The 25,721-nt window shown below is 36.1% G+C and overlaps 2 protein-coding genes across 6 annotated transcripts in view; one reads left to right on the forward strand and one right to left on the reverse strand.

The window, feature by feature from the left end:
• Positions 1-25,721, reverse strand: part of HDAC9 (histone deacetylase 9) — a 945,763-nt gene that overhangs the window by 665,109 nt on the left and 254,933 nt on the right. The window lies entirely within an intron of this gene.
• On the forward strand, positions 24,314-25,166 carry LOC116813355 (large ribosomal subunit protein uL30-like). Its single transcript, XM_032759928.2, has one exon. It carries the CDS (start codon positions 24,350-24,352, stop codon positions 25,094-25,096), a length of 747 nt encoding a protein of 248 aa, XP_032615819.1. The 5' UTR covers positions 24,314-24,349; the 3' UTR covers positions 25,097-25,166.

The following is a 25,721-nucleotide window of genomic DNA, read 5'->3' on the forward strand; positions in this document are numbered from 1 at the left end:
GGTGGAATTAAATATGATTGTATTTCTTCTATTATCTGTTGCTTTTCATTATTCTGAAATGAACATCTATTACTTGTGAAAAAGAAACAAGAGCATGATTTTGATGTATATTCTGAAAGAAAATGAAAAAATCTCATACAGATGGGAAGAGAATGAGAAACTAGTTATATAGAAAGGTAGCGAATGCTACATATTAAGAACTGCATGTTAATAAAACTAGCCAAATGTAAGAGATTTTAATAGGCATACTTCATCCAAAGCATTTTCTATAGATTTTTTCTTACTAAACTGATTAAGTACACAATATATAGAAGATGTGACAATCTAACTAAAAGCATCACTTTACATAAAAATAGGAGAGTCAATACATTTGAATTTCAAGCTGAGAATGAAATATGAGCCAGGTGAATAGCTATGAGGACTTCTTTTAGAAACCAAGTTATAACTCTGCAACTACAAAGATGGAAAACTGCCTTGTAGCAAAGACCTAACAGCACTGCCAAAAAAATGTCATCTGTCAGTGTCATATATTCTCAAATTTTTTGAAGGATAAAGAAAAAATGTGGTTATGGAATTAATGCATCCCACTCCTTGGCTCTCAGCTGTGCTCTTTTATAGTGTATCCATATAAAAGTTCATCAGCCAAGAAGGTTCCTGGCCAAATGTGACTGAAGGACCAGAACCCATGGCAGTGTAGGCACAAGTCTTGATTGGCATTGTTGCCAGTTACTTTGGGGCAGAGAAATTCCATTGGTGCAAATTCTAGGTCTGGTGTCCTGGGCCAATTGCCATGATCCAGAAACTTTTATTCCCAAAGTTCTATGCTATGTCAGCCCATTATTTTCTTCTAAAGCACACAGAATACTGCGAAGTAATAACTGACTCTGTTTGTGACAGAACCTCCACTTCCATGAGTCACTTTGTAATAGATTTGTCAGTTTCTGAATAAGCCTTGCTTACAGCAGTTCTGCAGTTATCATTACCCATGATCAGTTTCCCTCCAACTTATCTCTATATAATACATAAAGCAATGGAAATTAAGGAGATTAGGAATAAGCATTAAATTATAGCAGTGGGGAATTTTATTTTTCAAATAAATTTTTGAAATAAATATTTTTCAAATAGTCTGCCATTTGATTTTTCAACCATAATCTATGATTCCTGTTGCTTTGGGTGGTGACTGAAAACAATTTTTAATGGAGAAGAAATTGACAAGAAAAAAAAAAAACAACTGCAAACAGCACTAAAGGATAAAAGTAACCAGCAGAAGAATGCATCAGGCATGATGTCACATTCATTTAATCTTCTCTTCAACTCTATTTGAAAATTACTATTAGTTATTATTACTACTAATATTAAACTCAGAAAACTGAGCTTTTCGTTCTAGAAAAAGGTTAACTATAATTTACCCAAAGGCATAGCTAAAAAGTAGTAGATGAGGTGTTCAAATTCCATAGTCTGTTCTATACAAGAGCCCACACTTCTTAAAACATAAAATTGTTCAACTGTAGGCTTTATTTGCTTTTTTATAAAAAAAAAAAGTAATAAAAACTGTAAAAGTCAAGCCTTTCAAAAATAAACTTATTACTGCTCGTTAGTCCCTTGACTGCATTTTCTATTCCTAAGCTAAGGATTATTGGAGAAAGAAGAAAAAATACTGCAAAAATGATTCATCACACTTTCATGTTACAGTTCTTTATTTCTACTCAATAATTGCATACAATGCCAGGAGATCCTTTATACCAGGGATGGTGAATGTGCAGAGCATACACTACTATGTCTCCCTAATTATAATGCCAGGAACTGCTCATTACATACATAGCTCTTATCTGTTTATATTATGTTGGCCTCAGAAGCCTTCTCAACACAATATTCCATGCAGCTTCTACCTATCAGAGTTCACACTAGATCTAAAATTTATTTACAACTCTAGTTCTGTCTCACTCACCAAAGTGGTTCTAAACCTATCAAAACACCAGTTACCAATAATATTCCTGCCCTACTTACTCCCAGCAAACAGCCCTGAAGACACCTAATTACATATCTTCTCTCTTATTGACCTCACTCTTTCCATCTTTGCAGTAGTCTATGAAGGTGTTTTTCTGAAACTTCCCAGCTGTCAATGTTTTTCAAACACTCTTTGCCCCATCTCTTAGCTATCCATGCCTTCATATATTCATTACTTTTCAATCTTTTACCCTGTGTGACACTTTAGCTCCACCTGCACACAGACTCAACTTTTTCTTGTTCATAAAAATAAATTTCCCTTCGATTCTGCTACATTTTAAATGTATTATCTAACATGTTTTCAACCCTGATTAATTTTTGAGCTTCTTGAAAGAATTATCAATACCTGATTTCTCTCTTTTATTTGCCACCTGTTCACTCCTCCCTGTTTTCTCCACTAAAGGTCTAGCAGGAAAACTCGAAGGTTTGTTTAGTCTTAACCTCATTTGTCAACTCTGCTGCATGTTAGGTTGTAGACCAGGCCTTCTCAAACTTTAAAATGAATCTCCTGGGGATTTTGTTAAAATGCAGATTTAGATTCCTGGGGCTTTGGGGGCCTGAGATTCTGAATTTCTGGAAAACTCCCAGGGTGCCCATGCTGCTGGTCCAGGAGCCATTCTGAGTAGCAAAGGTATGGATAATTCTCTATTTTTGAATGACTGTCTCTTCTTTTTTACTTTCAAAACACACCCCATGCTAATTCTCACCATTTTCTGACTGTTCTTTTTCTTCCACCTTATTGCTTAATTTTTTCTTCCTTGTGCTTAAATGTTTATTTCTAATGTTAATACAAGTAATAGTACTATTTTGAGCATTTATCATATGCCGGTGCCACAGATCTTATATTATCTTAATCCTCACAGGAATCCATGAGAAATTTTTTGCTTTAAAGATGGTTAAATTGAGGTACCATTACTAACACTGCACAGCCAGATTAGAACAGGGATTCAGCCCCAGGCAGCTTAACTCAAAAGCCTGGGATCTTCAGCAATCCTGCCTCACAGATGTTCAAGAAGCCATGAGCAAGTCAGTGATGCCAACTTTGCATCCTGAAAATAAGTGGACAAAAGAAGTGATAAAGAAGGAGAAAAGGCTGCTGAAAAGAGGATTATGAACTATTGTGGAAAATTTTATAGACAGACATTGTAAAAGAATGAATGGCTTGTTATTGAAAAATAATCTCATAAAGCCCAACCATTCAGAATGAAATTCTGGGACCTGAAGATCTTTAGGAAAAGTCAGACTCTGAAAGAATATTAATGTTAAGGCATTTCATTAAGAAAATCAAATGAATTCTCGGGCAGTCAGTATCCTTTCAATGCAAGTCATTGGACCAAATAATACAATGAGATGCGCTTTGTATAAAAAAATTGAGATTGAAGATCAACCAAGAACAAAAAGATGAGGCACCTGGTAATGTCCCCGTTTGTCTCTATTTATGTCTTCCTCCCTGTTCAGCCCATTGGCGTTCTCTAATTAATCCTTATAACACTGCACTTCTGAGGGGCAAATTAGAAACAGAAAACATCTCCATTTTGTAAATAGGAAGCAGATGCAGAAACTTAGTGGTTCTTAGTGAATCAATAACAGCACTTCAAAATCAAGTCTAACTTAGATGCCACTGATTTATTTACATAGCACGGTACCAAATGCAAATAAATAATAACAACCAGTTCTTTCTTTCTTAAGAAAATGAACAATCAGAAGTCTCCAAAATTTATTTTTTTCTTTGCGAATCTAGGTCAAATTCTACAAAAATGGACAAATGTGTGCCAGTTCTTTCTCTAGGATTAGTATGTTTCTTCTAAAACCCACAATTACTAGATAGAATCCTTGTCCATTAATCCTCACAATCAGCTTTAGAAGTGTCTAAGATCAGACACCAGGAAGTTACAAAAGATATATATGCCTCATCTGACATTAAGAAAAAGTAAGGAGGGAAATTATATGGAAAATCTACCATGGTGAAAATAAAAGCCATGGATTAAAGGCTTCAGGAAAACCCACCTTATTAAATCCTAGCCTTCCTTAAAAAAGATAAATAGAATTAATTATAACTAATGGTTGTAATTACTTTCAAAATATGCTTTGCTTGACATAAACATTCTTTAATCAATCCAAAATACAAAAATGCTTATTAGTGAGTTTACTATTTTAATAAGCTGTATCAACACACGTCTGAAACTGGTATCTCCAGGTATTTGAATCAATCTGGGTGGGATAAGTCTCTTGTTCTACCATAAATTCAGCACTTTCAGTCAAGCATAGATTTTTACCAGAAGAAATATACAAACTAGATATAACAGTGCATATTTCTGACCTTTAAAGACGTAAATCAGAACTCTTTACTATTCAAGATTCTCTACCTTCAAATATGAGACTCATGAATAATTATTGCTAAGACATAAATGTAGCATGAAAGCCAGTATATGAAATTTAAAGTCACCAGCAAGTTAAGTTGATATCAGATTATTTTTCAATAGCAATCCATTCACTCTTTTACAATGTCTGTCTATAAAATTTCCTACAACATGAATAAGGGTTAAAAAAAATTTCATCAATCCAGGGTCAATTTTGGCTTATTTTTTAAAGAGGAGTCACTGCTTTTACACTTAACATTTACACTCATAATTCCAAGCTATTTAGAACTGTACGCCATATACCTATTCATTTTTTATAATGCCTTTAAGAATCATAAATCTCCAAATTCCCCAATATTTAGAATCTATATCATGATTTTAATGACTGGATCATCTAAGTTACCAAGAAACTTGTTTTTAAGTTACCATGATTGTTAAAAACCAAGTATTGGTAGTTTTGTTAAAAACCAAAGTTCTTCTACAAAGATAATAGAAAAATATAACTTTCCTCTAACACAGATATATAGAGAAATTAGGTTTGCAACACATAAGCATCACAGATTTCTATTCTGTGACAATAGAATCTTACGATCTCTGAAATTCTGTTAGTGAAATTTGGAAATGAGGACTGGAATAAATGTGGAAAGTCTACATGGTCAAGTATGAAAGTTTAGATCATTTGCTGCCTAACAGCTCATTCTGTTCTCCCAGAAACAATTCATAATCAGTGAGGAGAGCTACGACACCTAGGAGAATTGGAGAATGTGCTGGTGCTCCATTTGCTCCCCCTCTGGTGACTCCTTAGGAGCAGGGAAAGCAGAAAGTTAGCCTAAGAAGGTGGCCCATGCTGACTCAGCACTTGTCCTTGAACCAAGAAATTCCAGACGGGTAAGGAGCTGGCAAGGAGAGAAGGTAAGAAATAAGGAGCACTTGGAGGAAAATAGCATATCATGTACTGACGGTGAGTCTCCCGAGTGTATCAGTAATAAGTTGGCTTTATGCCAGATTTTTTTTTCAGTAATAAGTTGGCTTTATGCCAGAATGTTTTTTTTCTCTCTCTCCTTGCAATAAAGGAAATAATACATTAAAGCGTTTTGTGGACTATGGACAATTTGGAAAATTACACATTTGCAACAGCATTGCTCTGTGAATTAAAGTTAAGGTCTTTTCCTTAAACAGAAGTAGTATTAACCATATATTCAACAGAAATCTAACCCTCAGTAAAACTTTATGCCTATTGAGTCAGTTAAAATGTTTCTAAAGTAAGAGAAATGAATGTTTCTTTTGGTTTCCCTGGTGTAATATAACTGAGTATAATTATTTACCAAATATACAGAATAAGAATGTTTAAAATGATGAGTTTGTGTCCTTTGTAGGGACATGGATGAAACTGGAAAACATCATTCTCAGTAAACTACCGCAAGGACAAAAAAACAAACACCGCACGTTCTCACTCATAGGTGGGAATTGAACAAGGAGAACTCATGGACACAGGAAGGGGAACATCACACTCTGGTGACTGTTGTGGGGTGGGGGGAGGGGGGAGGGACAGCATTAGGAGATATACCTAATGCTAAATGACGAGTTAATGGGTGCAGCAAACCAACATGGCACATGGATACATATGTAACAAACCTGCACATTGTGCACATGTACCCTAAAACCTAAAGTATAATAATAAAATAAGGCCAGGCGCGGTGGCTCACGCTTGTAATCCCAGCACTTTGGGAGGCCGAGGCGGGCGGATCACGAGGTCAGGAGATCGAGACCACGGTGAAACCCCATCTCTACTAAAAATACAAAAAATTAGCCGGGCGTGGTGGCGGGCGCCTGTAGTCGCAGCTATTGAGAGGCTGAGGCAGGAGAATGGCGTGAACCCGGGAGGCGGAGCTTGCAGTGAGCCGAGATTGCGCCACTGCACTCCAGCCTGGGTGACAGAGCAAGACTCCGTCTCAAAAAAAAAAAAATAATAATAATAATAATAAAATAAAAAATAAAAAAATAAATTGAAATAATTAAATTTCAGTTTAAAGGTTTTCAGGTCTTCTTGAGGTGCAGTGGTAAAGAAGGGGTAGGGAAGGCAGTGAATACTACTCAAATCGACATGCAATAGATTAGATGTTTGAAATGAATTGAAAGCAGTGGTCTAGGTAACTTCAGGAGAGAGGTGTGGGTGGATAAGAGGCTTTCATCACCATTTACTTTCACTTACTTATGTATTGTTTGAGATTTTTAATGAGTACCTGTAATTTTTGGAATTTAATATTTTAGGAGAAGAAAACCTAGTTTTTCTCCTTGCTAGGCTTCATCAGACAAAGGAATACATCTCTCCAACTTTCAATATCTTAGTATAGTCTATAAAATACATTATTGTTCATAGTTAGATGGTATGTAGACAAAGAACCACTTGGGAGGAAAAAAAAATTTGCTAACTAAAGCACTTTCTTACAATTCTCAGAACAGGAGAAACACCATTCCGTTCTGGAACTAGGCTCTTTTGAAAGAAGCTTAATGAACTGAAAATTTGCCTCTTAACTGTGGCATGTTACAAAACTGGTCCCAGACAAGGGTAATTATTCTGCCATTTCTTTAAATAATTTTCAGGTATATAACTTACTGCTAATTAATTTACCCATTGATCATTATTGGTCTAGTATGAAAGTCAATCATTCAAGTATTATGTATAAAGAAATGCTCTAGACACTGAAAGTAAATAAGTATAAAAAAAAGTCAACTCCTGGAAAGTAAACATTTTTACTGGTGTAACAAGACAAATAAAAAAATTGTCAGCAATGTAGTACATAATAATTTTGAAATGAGTGGTGCCAAGAGTGCTGTAGTAACTAAATGAAAGGAATATATTATTCTCTGAGGAAAGAATATGGAAATCTTCAAAAAGGAGATGAGATTGAAGTGGACCTTGAAAGATGAAAAGAATTTATTAAAGTGACAGTGAGAGGAAAAGCACTGAAACGGTCATTCTTAAATTCTCCTTTTTTTTTTCCATAGCAAATGGGGAGCCTCTGGAAATTTTTGGCTAAAGAGATGTTCAGAAAGTATAGGGGAAAAGATTAAAGTGAGGATAACAAGTCATAAGGTTGATGCATGTTTCTAGAAAAAGGAAAATAAAATAAGAAGAAGATACTGAAAAATACTACCAAAAGACATTGGGTCTAAATGACTGAAGGAGTACGAAAGTACAGAGGAAAAACTTGAAAAATTCACTTATGTAAACTAGAAAAATGATGGCACAAAGGAAGTCCATCCACTTGGTGGCAGATATGAGTTTTGTCATAAATGTTTAAAAGTAATTGAAAATGTAGGAATATACATAGGATAAGAGGTTAGGACTGGAGATTAATCTCTTAATTACAATTATAGTTGAGTCCAAGAAACCATAAAAACTTTCTGCAAACAATCTAGAACAAGAAGAGCAGAAGAGCAAGAAGCGAGGGGTTTAGAGAGGAGAATCTGAGGGTGGAAGGTGACCGTGTCCTGTGACAATGCTAAGGCAGAGGAGAAGGTGGTGTCAGCAGGAGCCCTAACTGCAGAGGAAAATGAGGGTTAAGAAAATGCTCTTGAGTGTGGTTAGAAAATCACCAAAGTGGCCAGGCACGGTGGCTCACACCTGTATTCTCAGCACTTTGGGAGGCCGAGGTGGGCGGATCACCTGAGGTCAGGAGTTCAAGACTACCCTGCCCAACATGGTGAAACCCTGTCTCTACTAAGGATACAAAAATTAGCTGGGCACGGTGGTGCACGCCTGTGATCCCAGCTACTCAGGAGGCTGAAGCAGGAGAATTGCTTGAACTCATGAGGCAGAGGTTACAGTGAGCTGAGAGTGTACCACTGCACTCCAGCCTGGGTGACAGAATGAGATTCCGTTTCAACAAAAAGAATCACCAAAGCAACCTTGCTAGGTCCCTGTAGACACAAAGCAGGTGCTGGCGACTATAGTTACACGCAAGTTCATTGTACTATTTGCTCTACTTTTATGCAATTTTGAATTTTTCATTCTCAAGTTTTAGAAAATGTGAATGAGAGTTGAGGAAAAGCAGGTTAGTGGAAGAAGAGAAGTAGGAGGATAGTTTGGGACAAGAGCAAATATCCTTCCTTCCCTGTCCCTTCACTGCCACAGTTTATTATTTAATTTATTTTATTTTATTTTAGACAGAGTCTCACTCTGTTGCCCAGGCTGAAGTGCAATGGTGCGATATCGGCTCACTGCAACTTCTGCCTCCCAGGTTCAAGTGATTCTCCTGCCTCGGCCTCCCAAGTTGCTGGGTGTCCACCACCACGCCCGGCTACCTTTTGTATTTTCACTAGAGACAGGGTTTTGCCATGTTGTCCGGGCTGATATTGAACTCCTGACATCATGTAATCTGCCTGTCTCAGCCTCCCAAAGTGCTGGGATTACAGGCGTGAGCCCCTGTGCCCAGCCTCACTGCCCCAATTTAAGAAAGGAGTACTGGACAGTGATGAACAGTGTAGATTTTAGCATAAGGCCTTCTGGGTTGAAATATTGGTCCTACGATTTATTAGCTGTTGTCCTTGGACAAATCATGGCAAATCACCTAATCTGGTATTAATTGAATACTACTGACTATGTGACAGATACTTTGCATAAATTTTTTCACATAATCCTCACCACATTCTTGTAACGTGGTTATTATATCTCAATTTTCCTGTTCAGAAATATCAGTGAGGGGACAGGTGTCTAAAGTTATAGCTAGAGTAAGTAGTAAAGCCAGGAATCAAATGTGTATCTGCAAATTCTAGTAATGCCTAGTTTTGTGTTAAGTACTAAATGATATAGAGAAGGAATAACCTATGGTACCATGTATTTGATTAAAAGATAAGTTCCTAACAATGATATCAAAGGATATGTAGGTGTACTTATCAAGTTCTTCATGTTCTCATCTGCTCCCATATTTCAATTTTTCCAAATTCCAGCCCTCAGAGAGAAAACACTCATTCGAAGTTGCTTAAATTGTCTCAGCTTTTAATATCAATGCCAGATTGCATAAAATAAAAATCACAAGATATTCATGTTTCCAAAATCACTTTTAAATATCCCACTAATCATTAACTACTGTCTCAACATAGCCACACCTAATAAGCTAAAAGCTATTTATAACTTTATAGGAAAAAAAAAACTGTTTCTTCTACCTCCTACATAAGTGTTTGTGCACCCAACATCAGTGGCCTCAACACATTACTTCCCATTCTTAAATTACCGGTGAAACTCAGTTGCAAGAGCATTTTTGTCTAGATCACAACCACCTTCTAAACTTCTTCGTTGTTGTTTTGTTTTGTTTTGTTTTTGAGATGGAGTTTCTCTCTGTTGCCCAGGCTGGAATGCATGGCACCATCTCAGCTCACTGCAACCTCTGCCTCCCGGGTTCAAGTGATGCTCCTGCCTCAGCCACCCGAGTAGCTCGGATTACAGCTGCCCACGACCACACCCAGCTACACCTTGTAAACTTCTGCCACATTCATATGAGCCCCTCTCCAATCCAATCTCCATAAAGAAACCAGAATAATCCTATCAAAAGCAAAATCAGATAATGTCACTGTTTTTCTTTTGCCCTCTGAAGCCATCACTCAACCTAGAAACAAATCCAAGCTCCTCACAAAGATCTTTCAGTCCTGGCCAGTTACCTCCCCAAGCCACAACCTAGTTTACTTCTGGATTCACAGTGAAACACTTAGACACTAGTTCAGTTTCTGCAACAAGCCATGCTCCTTCCAGACTCAGGGCCTTCTCATACTCTGTTCCTCTGCCTGGAGAACTCTTTGCCCAATCCTTTATGTGGTAGGGCCACCTAAGTTCACCTCCTCAGAAATTCTTTCCTAATTCTCTAGCCTAAAGTTGGCCCCAAGAGTTATATATACTTCCTGAACTTTTTCTTCTTAGAATTGATTTCAATCTGTAATTATGTATTGTTATTTTTTGTTTATATACTGTTTTGTCTGTCTCCTACACTGGCTGTAATTCCACAAGGGCAGAAATTGTCTTTGTGTTCTCTCCCTTCTCCTTTATTTCTTTCTCTCAATAAACAACCAAACAATGCCTAGCACACAATTAGCAAGCAATCAAAGTTTACTGGGGAAAAAAAAGAAGAACAGAGACGACAGAAGGAAAGAAAAAGTAAATTTAACTGCTAGGATCACCCAAATACGATTTTTTAAATCATTGCTTAAAGGTCTGTTCAGGCATTTCTCATTATTTCTTAATATTGATTGATGTCTACTCTTTTTCACATATATATTAGATTGTATACATAGGAAGAATGTCAGAAACAAAGTAAAAATAACACATAGTGAGGGGGACCTAAAACTGTTTCAGGTTCCTACACTAAAATCAACTGTGATAAATCCTATAAGATTCTATAAGATCCTAGAATGGTATAAATTTCCAGGTATTTTTAAAATTCAATGATCATAAGGAAAATGCCATTAATTGTGGGGATGAGAAGAGGTAAGGCATTTCTTAAAATGACTTTCAGGTATATACCTTAATGCTAGTTAATTTATCTTTCCAACCCTTATTTGTTGGCTTCTACTGTACATAAGACTAATAACAAATAATTAAATGAAAAGAACAACAATCAGAAAACACTCCAGGATGCTTATGTCTTACAATTTTAAAAATTCTTAGAGATTTTAAATCCTGCATCCCTAGTTATTCATACATTGAGGAGAACTCTACATTTATCTTTTGGCATAGCCTGATTCTTCCGATGTGATCTGAAGAACTTATAAGTGTCAGGAATTCTTTTTTTTTTTTTTTTTTTGAGATGGTCTCGCTCTGTCGCCCAGGCTGGAGTGCAGTGGCGCGATCTCGGCTCACTGTAAGCTCCGCCTCCCGGGTTCACGCCATTCTCCTGCCTCAGCCTCTCTGAGTGGCGCCCGCCACCACGCCCGGCTAATTTTTTGTATTTTTAGTAGAGACGGGGTTTCACCGTGGTCTCGATCTCCTGACCTCGTGATCCGCCCGCCTCGGCCTCCCAAAGTGCTGGGATTACAAGTGTGAGCCACCGCGCCCGGCCCAAGTGTCAGGAATTCTTATGACAATCTCCTGGGCGTCAACCCTCCCCCATGTGCAAATCAGTTTTATTCATTAACTGACTATTGTCTTTACCTAAAAATCAAGCTCTCTAAAGGAAAAAGGTTGTGAAAGTCTCAATTGAAATTACTTCTATGTTCCCCTGTGGAGAGAGCCGAAAGATCTTTCAAGGACATTAAATAGCCAGAGGTGAAAGGGAGCAACTAACAGGAAGGAAGGGAGGATTCATTCGCAGGAGTCACTATAGGAAGGTCCTCCACTGTGAGGTCGTCAGGATGAACTAAAATTGGAGGGTTCATCTAAAACAACTGGGCATTCCTGATGCTTGGGAGTTACAAGTTTGTTGTCTTTCAAATAAAATAAAAAAAAAAAACCTATGTGCTGCCCTCTAGAGGCTACAAAGAATAATGGATCCACCTATTAACAGAAAGGAAAAACTACAGGCAGGAAGAATTTGTCTTTGCCAAATGTATGACCTAACGTGTTACATTTAGTGTCATACTTCAAATTAGAGAAGTAAATTAATATCATGTATGGGAAATTCTGAATTTGATGTAAATAATGATTCTGTCTGAAGACACAATTCTGGATCTTCCTTTTTTTCTTTTTTAGTCTTTTTACATGCATTTTTAAAAATGACTTTACTAAGTATATTTAGATACCATAAATTTGGTCATTTAATTCAATGATTTTAAAGTTCATTTAAAACAGATTGTGCAATTATCACTATAATCCAATTTTGGAACATTTCAATCGCCTGCAGTAAGATCCCTCTAGCCAGTTTATGGCTAATACCCATTCCTGCCCCAGCCCTTGGAAACCATGAGTCTACTTTGTTTCTCTATAGATAGGCCTCTTTTGTTTTTAAAATAGAGAGGTTTCGAATTAAATGCTTCATAACATGACAAGGCAATTCTTCCTTTTTCTAGTGCTTTTCCTTCAAAATGTCCTGCCTTGATCAGTGTCATGAAATGGGGGTTAAATCCCTCACCAAACCAAACTCTGGGGAAAAGTACCTGTAAATGCCTAATTCTCAGTGCTTCACACTCTGTATATTTAACCTTCCACAGATTTGAGGGTGATGTTAAATTTGTCTCTAATGTCTCTGAAAATTCACTCTGGGTATACTTTTAGCATGCAGTCCAACAGTCCATTTCAAAATAAGCTTTCACATCCCAAGGTTTTAGAAAGGATTCATGGTTTAAATATCTGCCTTCATTAATTACGAGCAACCCATTTTTAACAGAATTTTTTTAATCTAAGTTATTGACTTCTTTAATAATGAACTTATTAAAAGTCTCCGTTTTGAATATCTGAAGAACATGCTAGTTCTGGTAATATAAAGAGCCTATGTTGAAAATGAAGATTCCCAAGAATCCAGACTCTTGGAAGGTTAAGACCAGAGGCTCTAAACCATCCTTTGTGGTAAAAATCCAGCTCTTGAATTTTCTGTGTAACCCTGAGAAGGGTACTTCATTTTTCTGTACATTGGTTTCCTCATGGACAAGTGGAGATAATAAGAGTTTTTATTTCATGTGTAAAAATGGTAAGAAGTATACTTGGAGCATAGCCTTTGGTGACTGTCTGCAATCAACATTATCTGAAAGTTATTTTACCAAGGACAATTATCATCACTTCTATTTGAGAATAAAGACTGGATTTGTAACTGGTGGTAGAAAAAATGACTGACAATAAGCAGATTGAGGATCTGTAATTATTAATTTATCATTCCTTGTATCACATCCTCTATGGCTCTTCAAGACCAGCTGTGGTTTCAGTGCATTTCCAAGCCTAAGGAACAAACCAGGAAGAATGCAAACACTGGTCTCAGAGATAACAAGTCACATCAGAGCTTACGTGCCCCGATGTGTTGACTGTCTAAAGCTTTTTGGATTGCCTGTTTTAGATCCTTCTGAAGGGCATTTCCCTCACCGCATCCAACTGATGAATTGCCTTTTTCACAGAGGTCAGGTTTTGGGATCAAGGCAAAGGGAAAGTGGAGTAAATCTGGGCCTGGATAACTAAAATAAAACAAATTAAACAAAAGAAGAAAGCAAAGATAGATATTAATGCTTTGATTTTTAAGTTCCTTTTTCTCCTAAGCAATTGATGCTTTCTTAGGAACAGCGCATATCTTTGCGAATCAAAACCAGTAGAGAATCAAACCACATTAATTAATATAACAAGGCCTGCTGACTCACCTCCACTAAACACAGTCTCTAAAAGCCTAAATCTGCACGTTAGTTGTGATAAATTCTTCTCTCCTCTTTCAAGCACCGTAGAGCAGAGCTTTATAACCAGCAAAGTGTGTTACTTTAAACAAAATATAAGAAACCAATTTTTTCAAGGTGGTAAAGATTGGCCTGCATATTTTCATTATTGCATAATGGTTACCTTTAGCCCATAAACTATAAGGTCATAATAAGGTCACAATGAAGTGGCAAATGTAATAAATGGGAAGAAAAGTAACTAGAGACCATATTTAAGGTGACTTTTTTCCCTAACTAGGTAAATAAATGTTCTTTTAGTATAGTTCATTCAGTAGGGCTGATTTAAAATAGGTTTTCTATTTGAATCATTCATCCACACCCTATATGATGATAAAATGTCTTTTAAATTTTCTTTTTAGTGCTTTTTTTTCACCTTAAAATATACAACCCAGAATTTGCTAAGTCCCAAATGGTTTGATTTAACTTGAAGGGTAAAGCCACCCTTGGCTTAGAATGTGCATACACTAACATTCAAAATAAAAGAAGGTGAAACAGGTCACACTGTTCAGATGGTGAAGATAACATTAAAATAAACAAAGAACAAAACGAAAAGAATAAGGCCATGCTCTTTGTGTTTCTATAAAACCTATCCCTTACACCAGGTGGTGGTAATCTAATGCTAGGAGTTCATAATTTAAAAAAGTTGTGTACCTGCTACTTCACTATAAAACACAAAGGTGCAAAGTCTGCTTAGGCAGAAAATAGCTCGAGATCTTTCAGATCCAAATGTGTAGGTCAATGTGGTAACACAGGCCAGGCATTCTGCTGTGTTTTTCATTTATATGCTGTTGATACCCAAGATACAGCAAATAATGTCATCAATTTCCTTCAATTACCTCATAAAGGATTCATTTGCACTCGGGGAATAAAAAGGTTGCGACAGTAGCTTTAGGATCACTCAGCAGCAAGAATCGGCATTAATAACTATCCTCAGAGGCACAGAGGGAGGGAATAAAGTCATTTACTTAACATTCTTTAATTCTTTGTGGTATAACAAGACTATGTCATGATTTAGAGCTAAAAAGCACAGTTGTTTTGCTCAGGAGAAAAGTCTTTCATAACCTACACATTTTTTGTGACACATGGAGTTATGAGATCTTAGGCTACCTTTAAATATGGTATCCCCCTGCTGAAAGCTCTCAAACAGCTTGCAGAGGAAAAAAAAATCCCAATATTACTTTACTCCTGAGACATCAAATATCCCATGTCTTACTTTATAAAGAAATTTCTTTGTACAATAGCTAGATAGTGCTGAAGAAAATAACTTTTGTATGCCTGTATCATAACACATGGTCATGTATAGCTAATTAAGCATTCTTCCTTAGGTTTGATTACATAAAGAGTTGGTTTTGTAATATAATAGCACATGAAGGTCAGTATGGTTATGAGAGAAACCTTAGATGCTATGACAAATCCAATAACTATCAGGGTATTTGTTCATAAAAGTAAAGCATTTCTCAAAATATTTTGCTGATTTGTTAAGGTACTGGAAGATATTTTGCTGGCTGCCAAGCTGACCTTCTGCAACACCCTATATGGTGAGGCTGTTAAAAGATTTTCTTAGAAGATACAGATTTGTATTTTAGAGTAAGACAGAGACAAAAACAAGGATCATGAAGTTGAGGTTCACAAGTATCTGAACCAAAGAGGGGAAAAGAGGGGAAAAAAACAACCATCAGCTGGCTCCTTATTTGCAAACCGAGATTCACTAACTCTATATGATAAGTCCCATTTCCCGTCATTTTCCCTGAATCTAGCATGCTAACCATCATAACGAAAAAGAGCTTATTTTCACCTTTACGTTCCCTTTGAGTATTTAAAACGGGGAATGACTCACATCTCACAAGGCCAAGAATCATTGAGATGAACTTCTGGAAAATTTAAAGGTACCTGAAGCTCCTCCAACAAACATAAGACTGCACTGCCCTCCAGAGGTGACTCCCTGGCAATTACCTTTAATCAATTAATGATATGAGGACCAAGTAACTGTGTTGCAGTAATCTTCATTGCAATTTTAGTCCTTCCATCTCAAATAGTTTTCAAAATATAGGACTAAAAATCAGTGGCAACCTACTGTTTCCCTCTAAGCAGAATATTATATTGCCTCAGCTCTTCTATCTTACTTCATTTTGTTTGAAAATAATATTTGCTACCTCTTTGGCTAAATGTTAAATATTAATATTTTTGGTTGGAGGGCCTATTTATTCACGTACATTTTTCAGAAAAATCAGATTAAACAGACAGCCTAAGGAAACCTTAAGAAAGCTGAGGATCCTCAGAGATAAGTGAAGGTCACACAAAGAACAGTTCAGAAACAGAATATTTTACTGTCTAATTATGTTGTCATCACTTAACTGAAGCTCGAAGGGTGCCTACAGCTATTGTGAGAAAAATATAAACTCATTTTGAATTTTTTTCTTCTTGAGCTTTTGTTCTCCACAGCTATGTGTTCTAGTTCTGTTCTGTTCCACACACTCCTTCAAATAGTGGATAATCTTGTATATTGTCACTTTCCACATATTCATCGTCAGTTCAAATTTTTTGAGATTTAAGACAAGGCTAATAATTTCTTGATAAAATTGTAATAACCTGTGTGTGTGTGCCTGTATGAAAGACTCAAAACATATCTTTTAAAAGTTCTTGACAAAATTAAACATTATCTACACAGCAAATATTTATGTAGGGCTTTTCAAATGCTAACTTATTTAATAATCGCAACAGCTATGTAATAGATAGTTTTACTATCCTTCACCTTTTTTTACAGATGAGACAGATTTTGAGAGGTTAACAAAATCATAGAGCTGGGACATGATAGAGCTGAGATTCAACTTCAGTTTAGCTTCAGCGTCCTGGTTCTTAACTTCCTCACTTAGCCTTAAATGGTCATTTAAATATACAAATCCTCCCTCCCATTATAAAAAGCATTAATAAGATTTAAAATAAAGTTAATACTTTTAATATAGCTGTCTATTTTTGTTTTGGGGGATTTTTGTTTTATTTTACAATTCATAACACATAAGAAATTTTAAAAATATTAAAACTCTGGGAGATCAAAATGTTGGAAGACAGAATGAAATTGGAAAACAAATTTTTTGTGTGATTACTGCAAATTTTACCAAGTCAATAATCTTTAAAGGGAAAAATATTGAAGCAACATGGAAAAATGTTAACTATCTTACAATGATAAATAAAAATTATATAAGTAAATCAGGTAATGATGTGTTAAAGTCAGTATTACATTTTATCTTGTAAATACCAAGCAACTGTTTAGTGTTTTTGAAATAAATCATTGTGATTATGTTTAATGCAATAAAAAATAAAGCAGAAAAAACTATTTACAGCCGACTACTAAATTCACGAAGGAAAAAAAGGAGTTAAGAGGAGACTTTGATTCAATCACAGAAGCTCCATCACAGACCTACAGTCATTTAACTTAGGCAGGGGTTATAAAATGTATTTCAGGTTGCACTTACAAAACAACGTTCTTGCACCAAGCACGGGTCGACCAGCTACCCAGCGGCTGGGTTCAGAAACTAGAAGGCCCCTGGGAAAGCAGCTCAGTAACTACAAAGCAAATGTGGTCAATGCCCAGTGTCGTTATGGGGATTAGACAGGGGTCACAGCTTCACGGCAGCACCTGCACAGCTATGACATAAGCTTATATTCGACATAAATCATATTCCCTCTGTTTTGAAAGCAAATAATAAAAGAGTTGTTCCATGTCTCTTGACCTTTATTTCTGGGAAAAGTGGATTTTTCCCTTATAGCTATGGAATGTACTAACCATTCCCAGTGGGACAGACTTAGAAACCCCGTCATAGAACAAATGTATAAATATCCACCTTCTCACTTCCAAAGTGATTTGCATCTTACACATCAGTAAAGTATTACTATTTTCTAAAGTAGCTTAAAATAAGGAGAGAAGGGAGAGTGAGAAGGAAGAAAACACACAAAGAGGATACCTGAAAGAGGAAATTAAAATACTTGTATTGATGAAAATACGTGATTGACCAGCTAGTGATAAAGAGAAATTAGATGAGTATTGCCACTGACAGTTGCTAAATGTTGTTTTGCACAAATGCCAGTAAACCTGGTACACAATTAGCTCCTGAATCCATTTTTTTCATGGAATCCAATTACTCAAAATTACTGCCTCCAAAAAGAAAAATTGCTTTTCAAAACTTGGCATTAACATTACTTGAGAGTCAATGAAATGATGTTTTCAGATCTTGAATTTTTAAAATAAATTCTAATTTGTTAAAGGCTAATGACTTTTGAACCACTGAGTTACACACATGTACAATAATTCTGAATACCCACAAATACAACTTGAAATAAAGGCAACTTCAAAATAAAAGATAATAACAGGAGGGAGAAAAAACCTGGAAAACCTATTGAATTAGCATTACCATGCTTATATACTACTACTAATAATAATGAATGATGGCCAGAACTGGGACAAACGAAGTATTCTATCAGCAAGTAGGGGACCTCCTAATACTGAAGTAATACCTAATTCTCACATATGTTCCAAAGCCCTAATTTCCAAAGCAAAGAACAAGTGAAATATACTAAGTATTAATACTGAATAGCCACTTCATTACTCGAGTAAGGGATCTTTCCAAAAACCCTTTATTCTAAATATTCTGTATAGAAAGATATATTTTTTCTGCATAGTGCTATTCCTGTTGGTGCAAAAAGTAAAACACGAGACCACATTTTTTTTTGTCAGGAACTTTGTTTAGAAAAGTATACTTAACAAAGACAATATTAGGGTAACCACCAAGATATCACATATGAAGTTCAAATGCTGTGAAAATTATTAAATTACTAATATAAAGAATATCAGATATGTCCCCCAATTCAATGTTTGAGATTCAAATATTTATTGAGTCCCTGCTATTGCTAGGCAGTAGGGATAAAGCAAATAACATTAAGCTACCATTCTCAGGGACTAACATTATACTGGGAGAAAGAAAAAATAAAGAAAACTATATAAGATGTTAAGATGTTAGCTGTTGATCACTGCTACAGAGAAAAAATAAGCCAGCAAAGAAGAAGGGAAATGTGTGTGTGTGTGTGTGTGTGTGTGTGTGTGTGTGTGTGTATGTGTATGTGTGTAGATGCTCTCAAGTAAGGGAGGTCATCTGGAAAGACATCTCTAATGAGGCCAGGGAAAGGTGCACAGCTTACCTAAGGCAAGACAGTTTCAAGCACAGGGACCAACAAATGCAAAAGTCCTTGAACATGAAAGACATATGGCGCAGTGCTTTGTAGGCCTTAGTAAGGACTCTGAATTTTACTTTGAGTGACAGGAAACCATTAGGAAGCCAATGGGAGAAATTCATGTCCTAATCTTGGGAAAATGACTGTATTAAAGTTATGGGAATAGCTTATAGTGGACAGAACTTGGGCTTGAAGACAGATATACAGGGATTAAAATAATTTCTGTTCTTCACAGCATCATACCTATAAGATGCTGTCTCAATTACTGAGTTCTCTGTTCTCAGACTCCATTTAAATAGTCATAATACCTAAACTGCAGTACTACTGTGAAGATTAAATAATACAAGGAGCATCCAGGACTGTGCCTGGATTACAGTAAGTGCTTAACAAATAGTAGCTGTAATTTTAATAGTGTTTCAAGAAGTTGAAATATGTGAGTTTAAGTAGGAAATACACCAGTTTTAAAAGGGCTAAAGAGAAGGCAGAAGGAGAAAGTTCGTGTTAGGAGATTTTGGATCCTAAAAGTTGTTAAAGGATTCTTTACCTCTAAATACATCTCCAAAAGATGCTACTAAGAACCACAGTTCAGAACAACAGATGTGTGATTGCATAATGAAATCTTGGTATATAGTAAAAATACCTAACAGAAATAATTAAATCATGACCCCTACAGTATAATAGATGCCTAAAAACAGTGGTATTTTTCAGAAAAATTAAGCATTTCTCGGGGCATATCTAATTGAACCTTCCCAAAAATCCATGAGTAAGGTATTAAGCTCATTTTTTAAATGAGAAACTGAGATTCAGAAAGGGTAAAAGACAAGTTCAAAAATCACACATGTAGTAAGTATGCTCAAATGTGGTCCATAGTATAAATGCTCAGTAAGTGTTGATAGGCAAGTGTTTCCCAAATGAACATACGAATCTATACTCCACATCATACCTCTTAATCGCTGACATTGCCTCTATAATTAATTAAATCAGATAAATGTTTCCCAAATTCTCCTGATCATAAGAATTACCTGGGGTGCTTGTGCTTTTCATGTCCAACTGCAGGACCCAAAATCTTTTGTGGAGCAGCCTAGAAACTGATATTTTAAATCAGCAATTCAAGAGATTCTAATGATGAGGGAATTTTGAAAAACAGTTGCCAGTTACTGCATGATCCGTCTTTCAACTCAAAAATTTGCTACCTACTTCTTTTCTCTTAAAACTAAAAGCAAGAATCTATGACTGTCAACCCTTTACCTATTTCAAAACCCAAAACTTATCATCTACTTTGTAAAAACAGAGGGCACTGAGATACAGATTAAAAACATACTGCAGGCCGGGCGCAGTGGCTCATGCCTGTTATCCCAGCACTTTGGGAGGCCAAGGTGGGCGGATCACCTGAGGTCAGGAGTTTGAGAACCCCGTCTCTACTAAAAATACAAAAAATTAGCTGGGTGTGGTGGCACATGCCTGTAGTCCAGCTACTCAGGACCCTGAGGCAGGAGAATCACTTGAATCTGGGAGGCAGAGGTTACAGTGAACCAAGATTGCATTCCAGCTTGGGCAACAGAGTGAGACTCTGTCTAAAAAATAAAATAAAATAACATAACATAAAATAAATAAAAACATGTTGTAGTTTATCAACTTGGTCTAAGATCCCTTTGTTTATTTTAACTGAATAGGAATAAACACAATTTACATAGGAGTTGTTTTTGTTAGTTTTGTTTTCCCATTAGTGGTAGAAATCCAAGCAAATGGCTAAGTAAGGACGTTCTAGTATTAAAAATTTCTTTGTGGACTCATTATGAAAAACATCCTCCCCTAAGCCTCCCCAGGGAGTCATGATGGAGTTCCCATAGTATCTAGAAACTTTACTTCATGTTTTATTTCTTGGCTGCACAACTAAGAGTGTTGCTAATGAAGTGCTCATTTTCCTTCACTTTCTGCTAAGAGTTGGAAAATTTATAATATGCTTTAAAAATACACATAGCTGCATATTCTGGCAGTTGTTGAGTGGTGTGTACTTTGCAGTGCTGGTAACTAGGATTGGAAAATGTTACATTAATTTGGTGAATTTTATTTTTCACAAAGTTTTGTGTTCTAAAAAGAGGTACCGTGAAATATTCATTCAGTATGGTGCAGAAAACAAATAAGAACAATTTTTAAAACCCCCATCCCATGGTACAATATAAAGAAACTGATGCATAGATGTCTTATTTCCTTTGTGTCACCAGCCTCTCCTGTGAATCCCACACCCATGAATTAGGAAAGACTGAGCAGATCATTTTAGACCTAGAAAACAAAGTGGTGGATTGGCTATTCCACTTGCCTCAGATGAAGAAAAATGACCTGCACTCTCAGCCTCTGGCTCCCAACCAAACAATGGGAAATTTTCTCCTGTTAATACGAGATTTCGGTGCAATATAACTGATGAGAATCATCAATAAACCATACCAGTGTCTATTGTAATTGTAGGAGAAAAAAGTATCTTTCAATCCCATTGACCATTATCTTATCAAAAAGTAAAAACATCTTATTTTCAGATGGGAAAGAGAAGATTCTGAGGGTATATTTACTAAAAATACTATTTCCTGGTCAGATGATTTTTTTTCTTTTAATGACAGCAAAAGAACAAAGCAAAAACTGCAACTCTTCTCTTCAATCTAAGGTAAATAATTTCCAGAAAATATTCACATATATCTTTTAGTTCAACATAAATAAAAGGAAAAAATACAAGTTGTGTTAATAGAGGTTGTGGCATCTAACAAAAGCAAAACTACAAAAGCTAAAATAGCATGTGACAATTTTTGAGAGTTAAATTATCGAAATTCTCCCATAAAAATAGTCATAAAGATCTAATGACAATGAGTGACCCTTGTTTCAAAGCAGTCAAGTTAACTATACTTTGAAATCTAGTATAATTTATCTGCAACATCAAGCCATAAATTTCAAAGGTTTTATAATTCATAAGACATTTTTAAAATAGAAACATTTTGGTTTTTTTGCAGCACAATTACTGCTATCCTAGGAGGGAGAAAGAAACTTTCTTCATTATGGGCCATAACATAACTTTTCTTTAGCAAAATGATTTGTAATTAAACCAATTACATTTAGCATTCAAAAATTCAAAATGTTGTTTCTATATTTTCTAAATTAGCATTGGTCTACTTTAGTCTCTCTAGAAAAAATAGAGAAAAATGAGTTCCTGAAAACTTAAAATATCTACCTTTAAACTGATGTCGTTTCTGCTGTGTTTGGAACATAAATGTACTATATATGAGGCTCCTTGAAGAGAAACAGAAACAGGAGTCGTTGGAAAAGAGTCAACTCTAATGCATGCCAGAGGCCAGCAGGGGGAGTAAAATCCCAAAAATACAGGTAAAAGGGGCAAAAAAAAAAAAAAAAAAATGCTGAATGGAGGTATAGGTAGCACCAACTTGTAAAGAAAAGAGAATCAGTCACCCAGTCAAATAAAAGGTGAAAATCACATTCTTCAGGGCCTTGGCTCAGGAAGATAAAATGAATTCTCATCCACCTGTGAGAAACAAATGCACCTCTTTCTATGTATGTTCCAGGGAGCATAATAAGCTAAAAGGGCAAAAAATGGTCCTTGAAATTTTGTAGTTTATTTTTTGTCTTCTGTTGAATAATAAAGGGAACAAAGTGTCCTATGAGAACAAAATCATGTACTTTCACTAAACAACAATTTATTAAATGAACAAGCTTTGAATCCTGCTGTGTGGTTGGCTAGGAGAATTGTGATTCCTAATGTCAATAACCTCTTAATCAGATATTTGTTCTAATATATGAGAGGAAATAATGCTTAGTATGATCTGCATGGATTAACAATTTAGAAGCACAAAGGAGGGAGAAATTCTTGAAAGCAACGAAGAACTAAAGAACATTTTAGGCTAAAATATATTCTACATTCTAATGTTTCATTTTAAGTCGTTTTGTACACAAGGACACAGTATTATCTAGAAAAAAGAAAATTCCAGGCTTTGGAAACACAATATCCCTTTCAGGTCATAGAATTACCAATGCATCTGATTAAATCATTACCTGTCATACCTCTCAGGAGCACCTACTACCATCTGACAGGTGTTTGCTTGCTGGTTATTTCACTCATTACATAAGTCAAGGGCTATAAACTTCATCTTCTCTTATTTCCATTAAGATGTGAGGTCGTGAGCTTTTAGTAGAGAGCCCAAGATCATCCAAATCCTGATTATGCAAGCTCTCTGTGGAATGACCTGACTGATTACTTTTTAATAGAAGATTTGTTCATTAAAGACCGCAGCTCGTTATGGATTTTACTTATCAATCCTTAGAATTTGGTGAATTTTTTTCAGTGTTAAAAAGAGAAAGTTTTGCTAGAAAATCTTCAACTGTGCAGTTAACACTGAATTTGATAAACAGTACATTCCCAGTAACAGCCACCAAAATTCCAAGTTAAATCTGTACCCTTGGAATAATGCCAAAATGCCACAGCATATTTGCACTTTGAACAAATTGCAAATTTTTAACTCCTATTTTTTTCTGCCAAAACAAAGGCTGAAAATATGTGGATTCTATCTTCCCTGAAAACTTTACAATGGTAATTTTGGATGCAAAGAAAAATGATTTTAAGACCAATAGAATGGTAGATTAATTTGATTTACTATTTCAGTACAAATACTACCTGAACAATTTCTGGAAGCCATTTGTAAACATAAGTGCTATGAAACAGTCACTATCATAATCTATATTTGAAATCAGACAATATTATTAGAATTCCTTCTTTGCTACTTGGCCAATATTCTTAACCATTCAACCTCAGTTTCCTTATCTGTGAAATGAGGATAATAATACCTTATAAGCTTGTTGGAAGAAGTCATTGAAATAATATCTGTAAATTGCTTGATCTAGTTCCTAACACATAGTACATAATCAACAAATAATACCTCTATTATGATATCTTATCAGACATTTTCATCTACGGGGTTCAAGACACTAGTCATAGCATTTGCAAAACAAAAATAATTTTTGAAAAGACATTTCCAGTTTTTACTTATAATATACCCTAATTTTTCACATTACATGTGCTAAGAAACTAAATATTTTCTGTCAAAGGCCACTCCCCCAAGAAAATTACTCATTAAGACCCTAAAAAGTGATATTGCTCACCACAGAAGAAATTGAATTGCTCACCACAGAAGAAATTGTAGAGAAGGCAGATGTGACTTGGTCCTGACCCAATACAGTTGGGTTATTGGAAAAATAAGGGTTTACTAAACTATTTCTGAACTATACTAGACTAGACTAGGCTATGTATTACTTTATTGGGTATCCTAAAATAAATATCATCTATGCTTACTTTTTGATAAAACAATACTATGATTCTTTTTGTTAGAAGTAAATACATAGCTCTTTTTCCGGCTGGAACCATGGAGGGTGTAGAAGAGAAGAAGAAGGAGGTTCCTGCTGTGCCAGAAACCCTTAAGAAAAAGCGAAAGAATTTCGCAGAGCTGAAGATCAAGCGCCTGAGAAAGAAATTTGCCCACAAGATGCTTCGAAAGGCAAGCAGGAAGCTTATCTATGAAAAAGCAAAGCACTATCACAAGGAATATAGGCAGATGTACAGAACTGAAATTCGAATGGCGAGGATGGCAAGAAAAGCTGGCAACTTCTATGTACCTGCAGAACCCAAATTGGCGTTTGTCATCAGAATCAGAGGTATCAATGGCGTGAGCCCAAAGGTTCGAAAGGTGTTGCAGCTGCTTCGCCTTCGTCAAATCTTCAATGGAACCTTTGTGAAGCTCAACAAGGCTTCGACTAACATGCTGAGGATTGTAGAGCCGTATATTGCATGGGGGTACCCCAATCTGAAGTCAGTAAATGAACTAATCTACAAGCGTGGTTATGGCAAAATCAATAAGAAGCGAATTGCTTTGACAGATAACGCTTTGATTGCTCGATCTCTTGGTAAATACGGCATCATCTGCATGGAGGATCTGATTCATGAGATCTATACTGTTGGAAAACGCTTCAAAGAGGCAAATAACTTCCTGTGGCCCTTCAAATTGTCTTCTCCACGAGGTGGAATGAAGAAAAAGACCACCCATTTTGTAGAAGGTGGACATGCTGGCAACAGGGAGGACCAGATCAACAGGCTTATTAGAAGAATGAACTAAGGTGTCTACCATGATTATTTTTCTAAGCTGGTTGGTTAATAAACAGTACCTGCTCTCAAATTGAAAAAAAAAAAAAAAGAAAGAAGTAAATACATATATAAAGGCGAATTTACTAAGAAAATAATTTTTTTCTTCAGAAAATGCAGCTCAGTATCCATAAAATCTATGCGAAAATGGTTGTTATTTTTACGAATAATAGAAAAGTAGAGAAGGCAAATGAGCTCTCTAGTTAGATCCAAGGTAGAAATTTATTTCTATGTTTTATATTTTGCTGGTTTTTTTTTTTTTTTTTGAGACGGAGTCTCGCTCTGTCGCCCAGGCTGGAGTGCAGTGGCGCGATCTCGGCTCACTCCAAGCTCCGCCTCCCAGGTTCACGCCATTCTCCTGCCTCAGCTTCCCGATTAGCTGGGACTACAGGCGCTCACCACCACGCCCGGCTAATTTTTTGTATTTTTAGTAGAGATGGGGTTTCACCGTGTTAGCCAGGATGGTCTTGATCTCCTGATCTCGTGATCCGCCCACCTCGGCCTCCCAAAGTGCTGGGATTACAGGCGTGAACCACCACACCCGGCCATATTTTGCTGTTTTAAAAAATGTATATTAAGCACAGTACTCTTTAATATAA

This window comes from Hylobates moloch, unplaced genomic scaffold (genome assembly GCF_009828535.3).
Source record: "Hylobates moloch isolate HMO894 unplaced genomic scaffold, HMol_V3 SCAFFOLD_1, whole genome shotgun sequence".
Lineage (NCBI taxonomy): Eukaryota > Metazoa > Chordata > Mammalia > Primates > Hylobatidae > Hylobates > Hylobates moloch.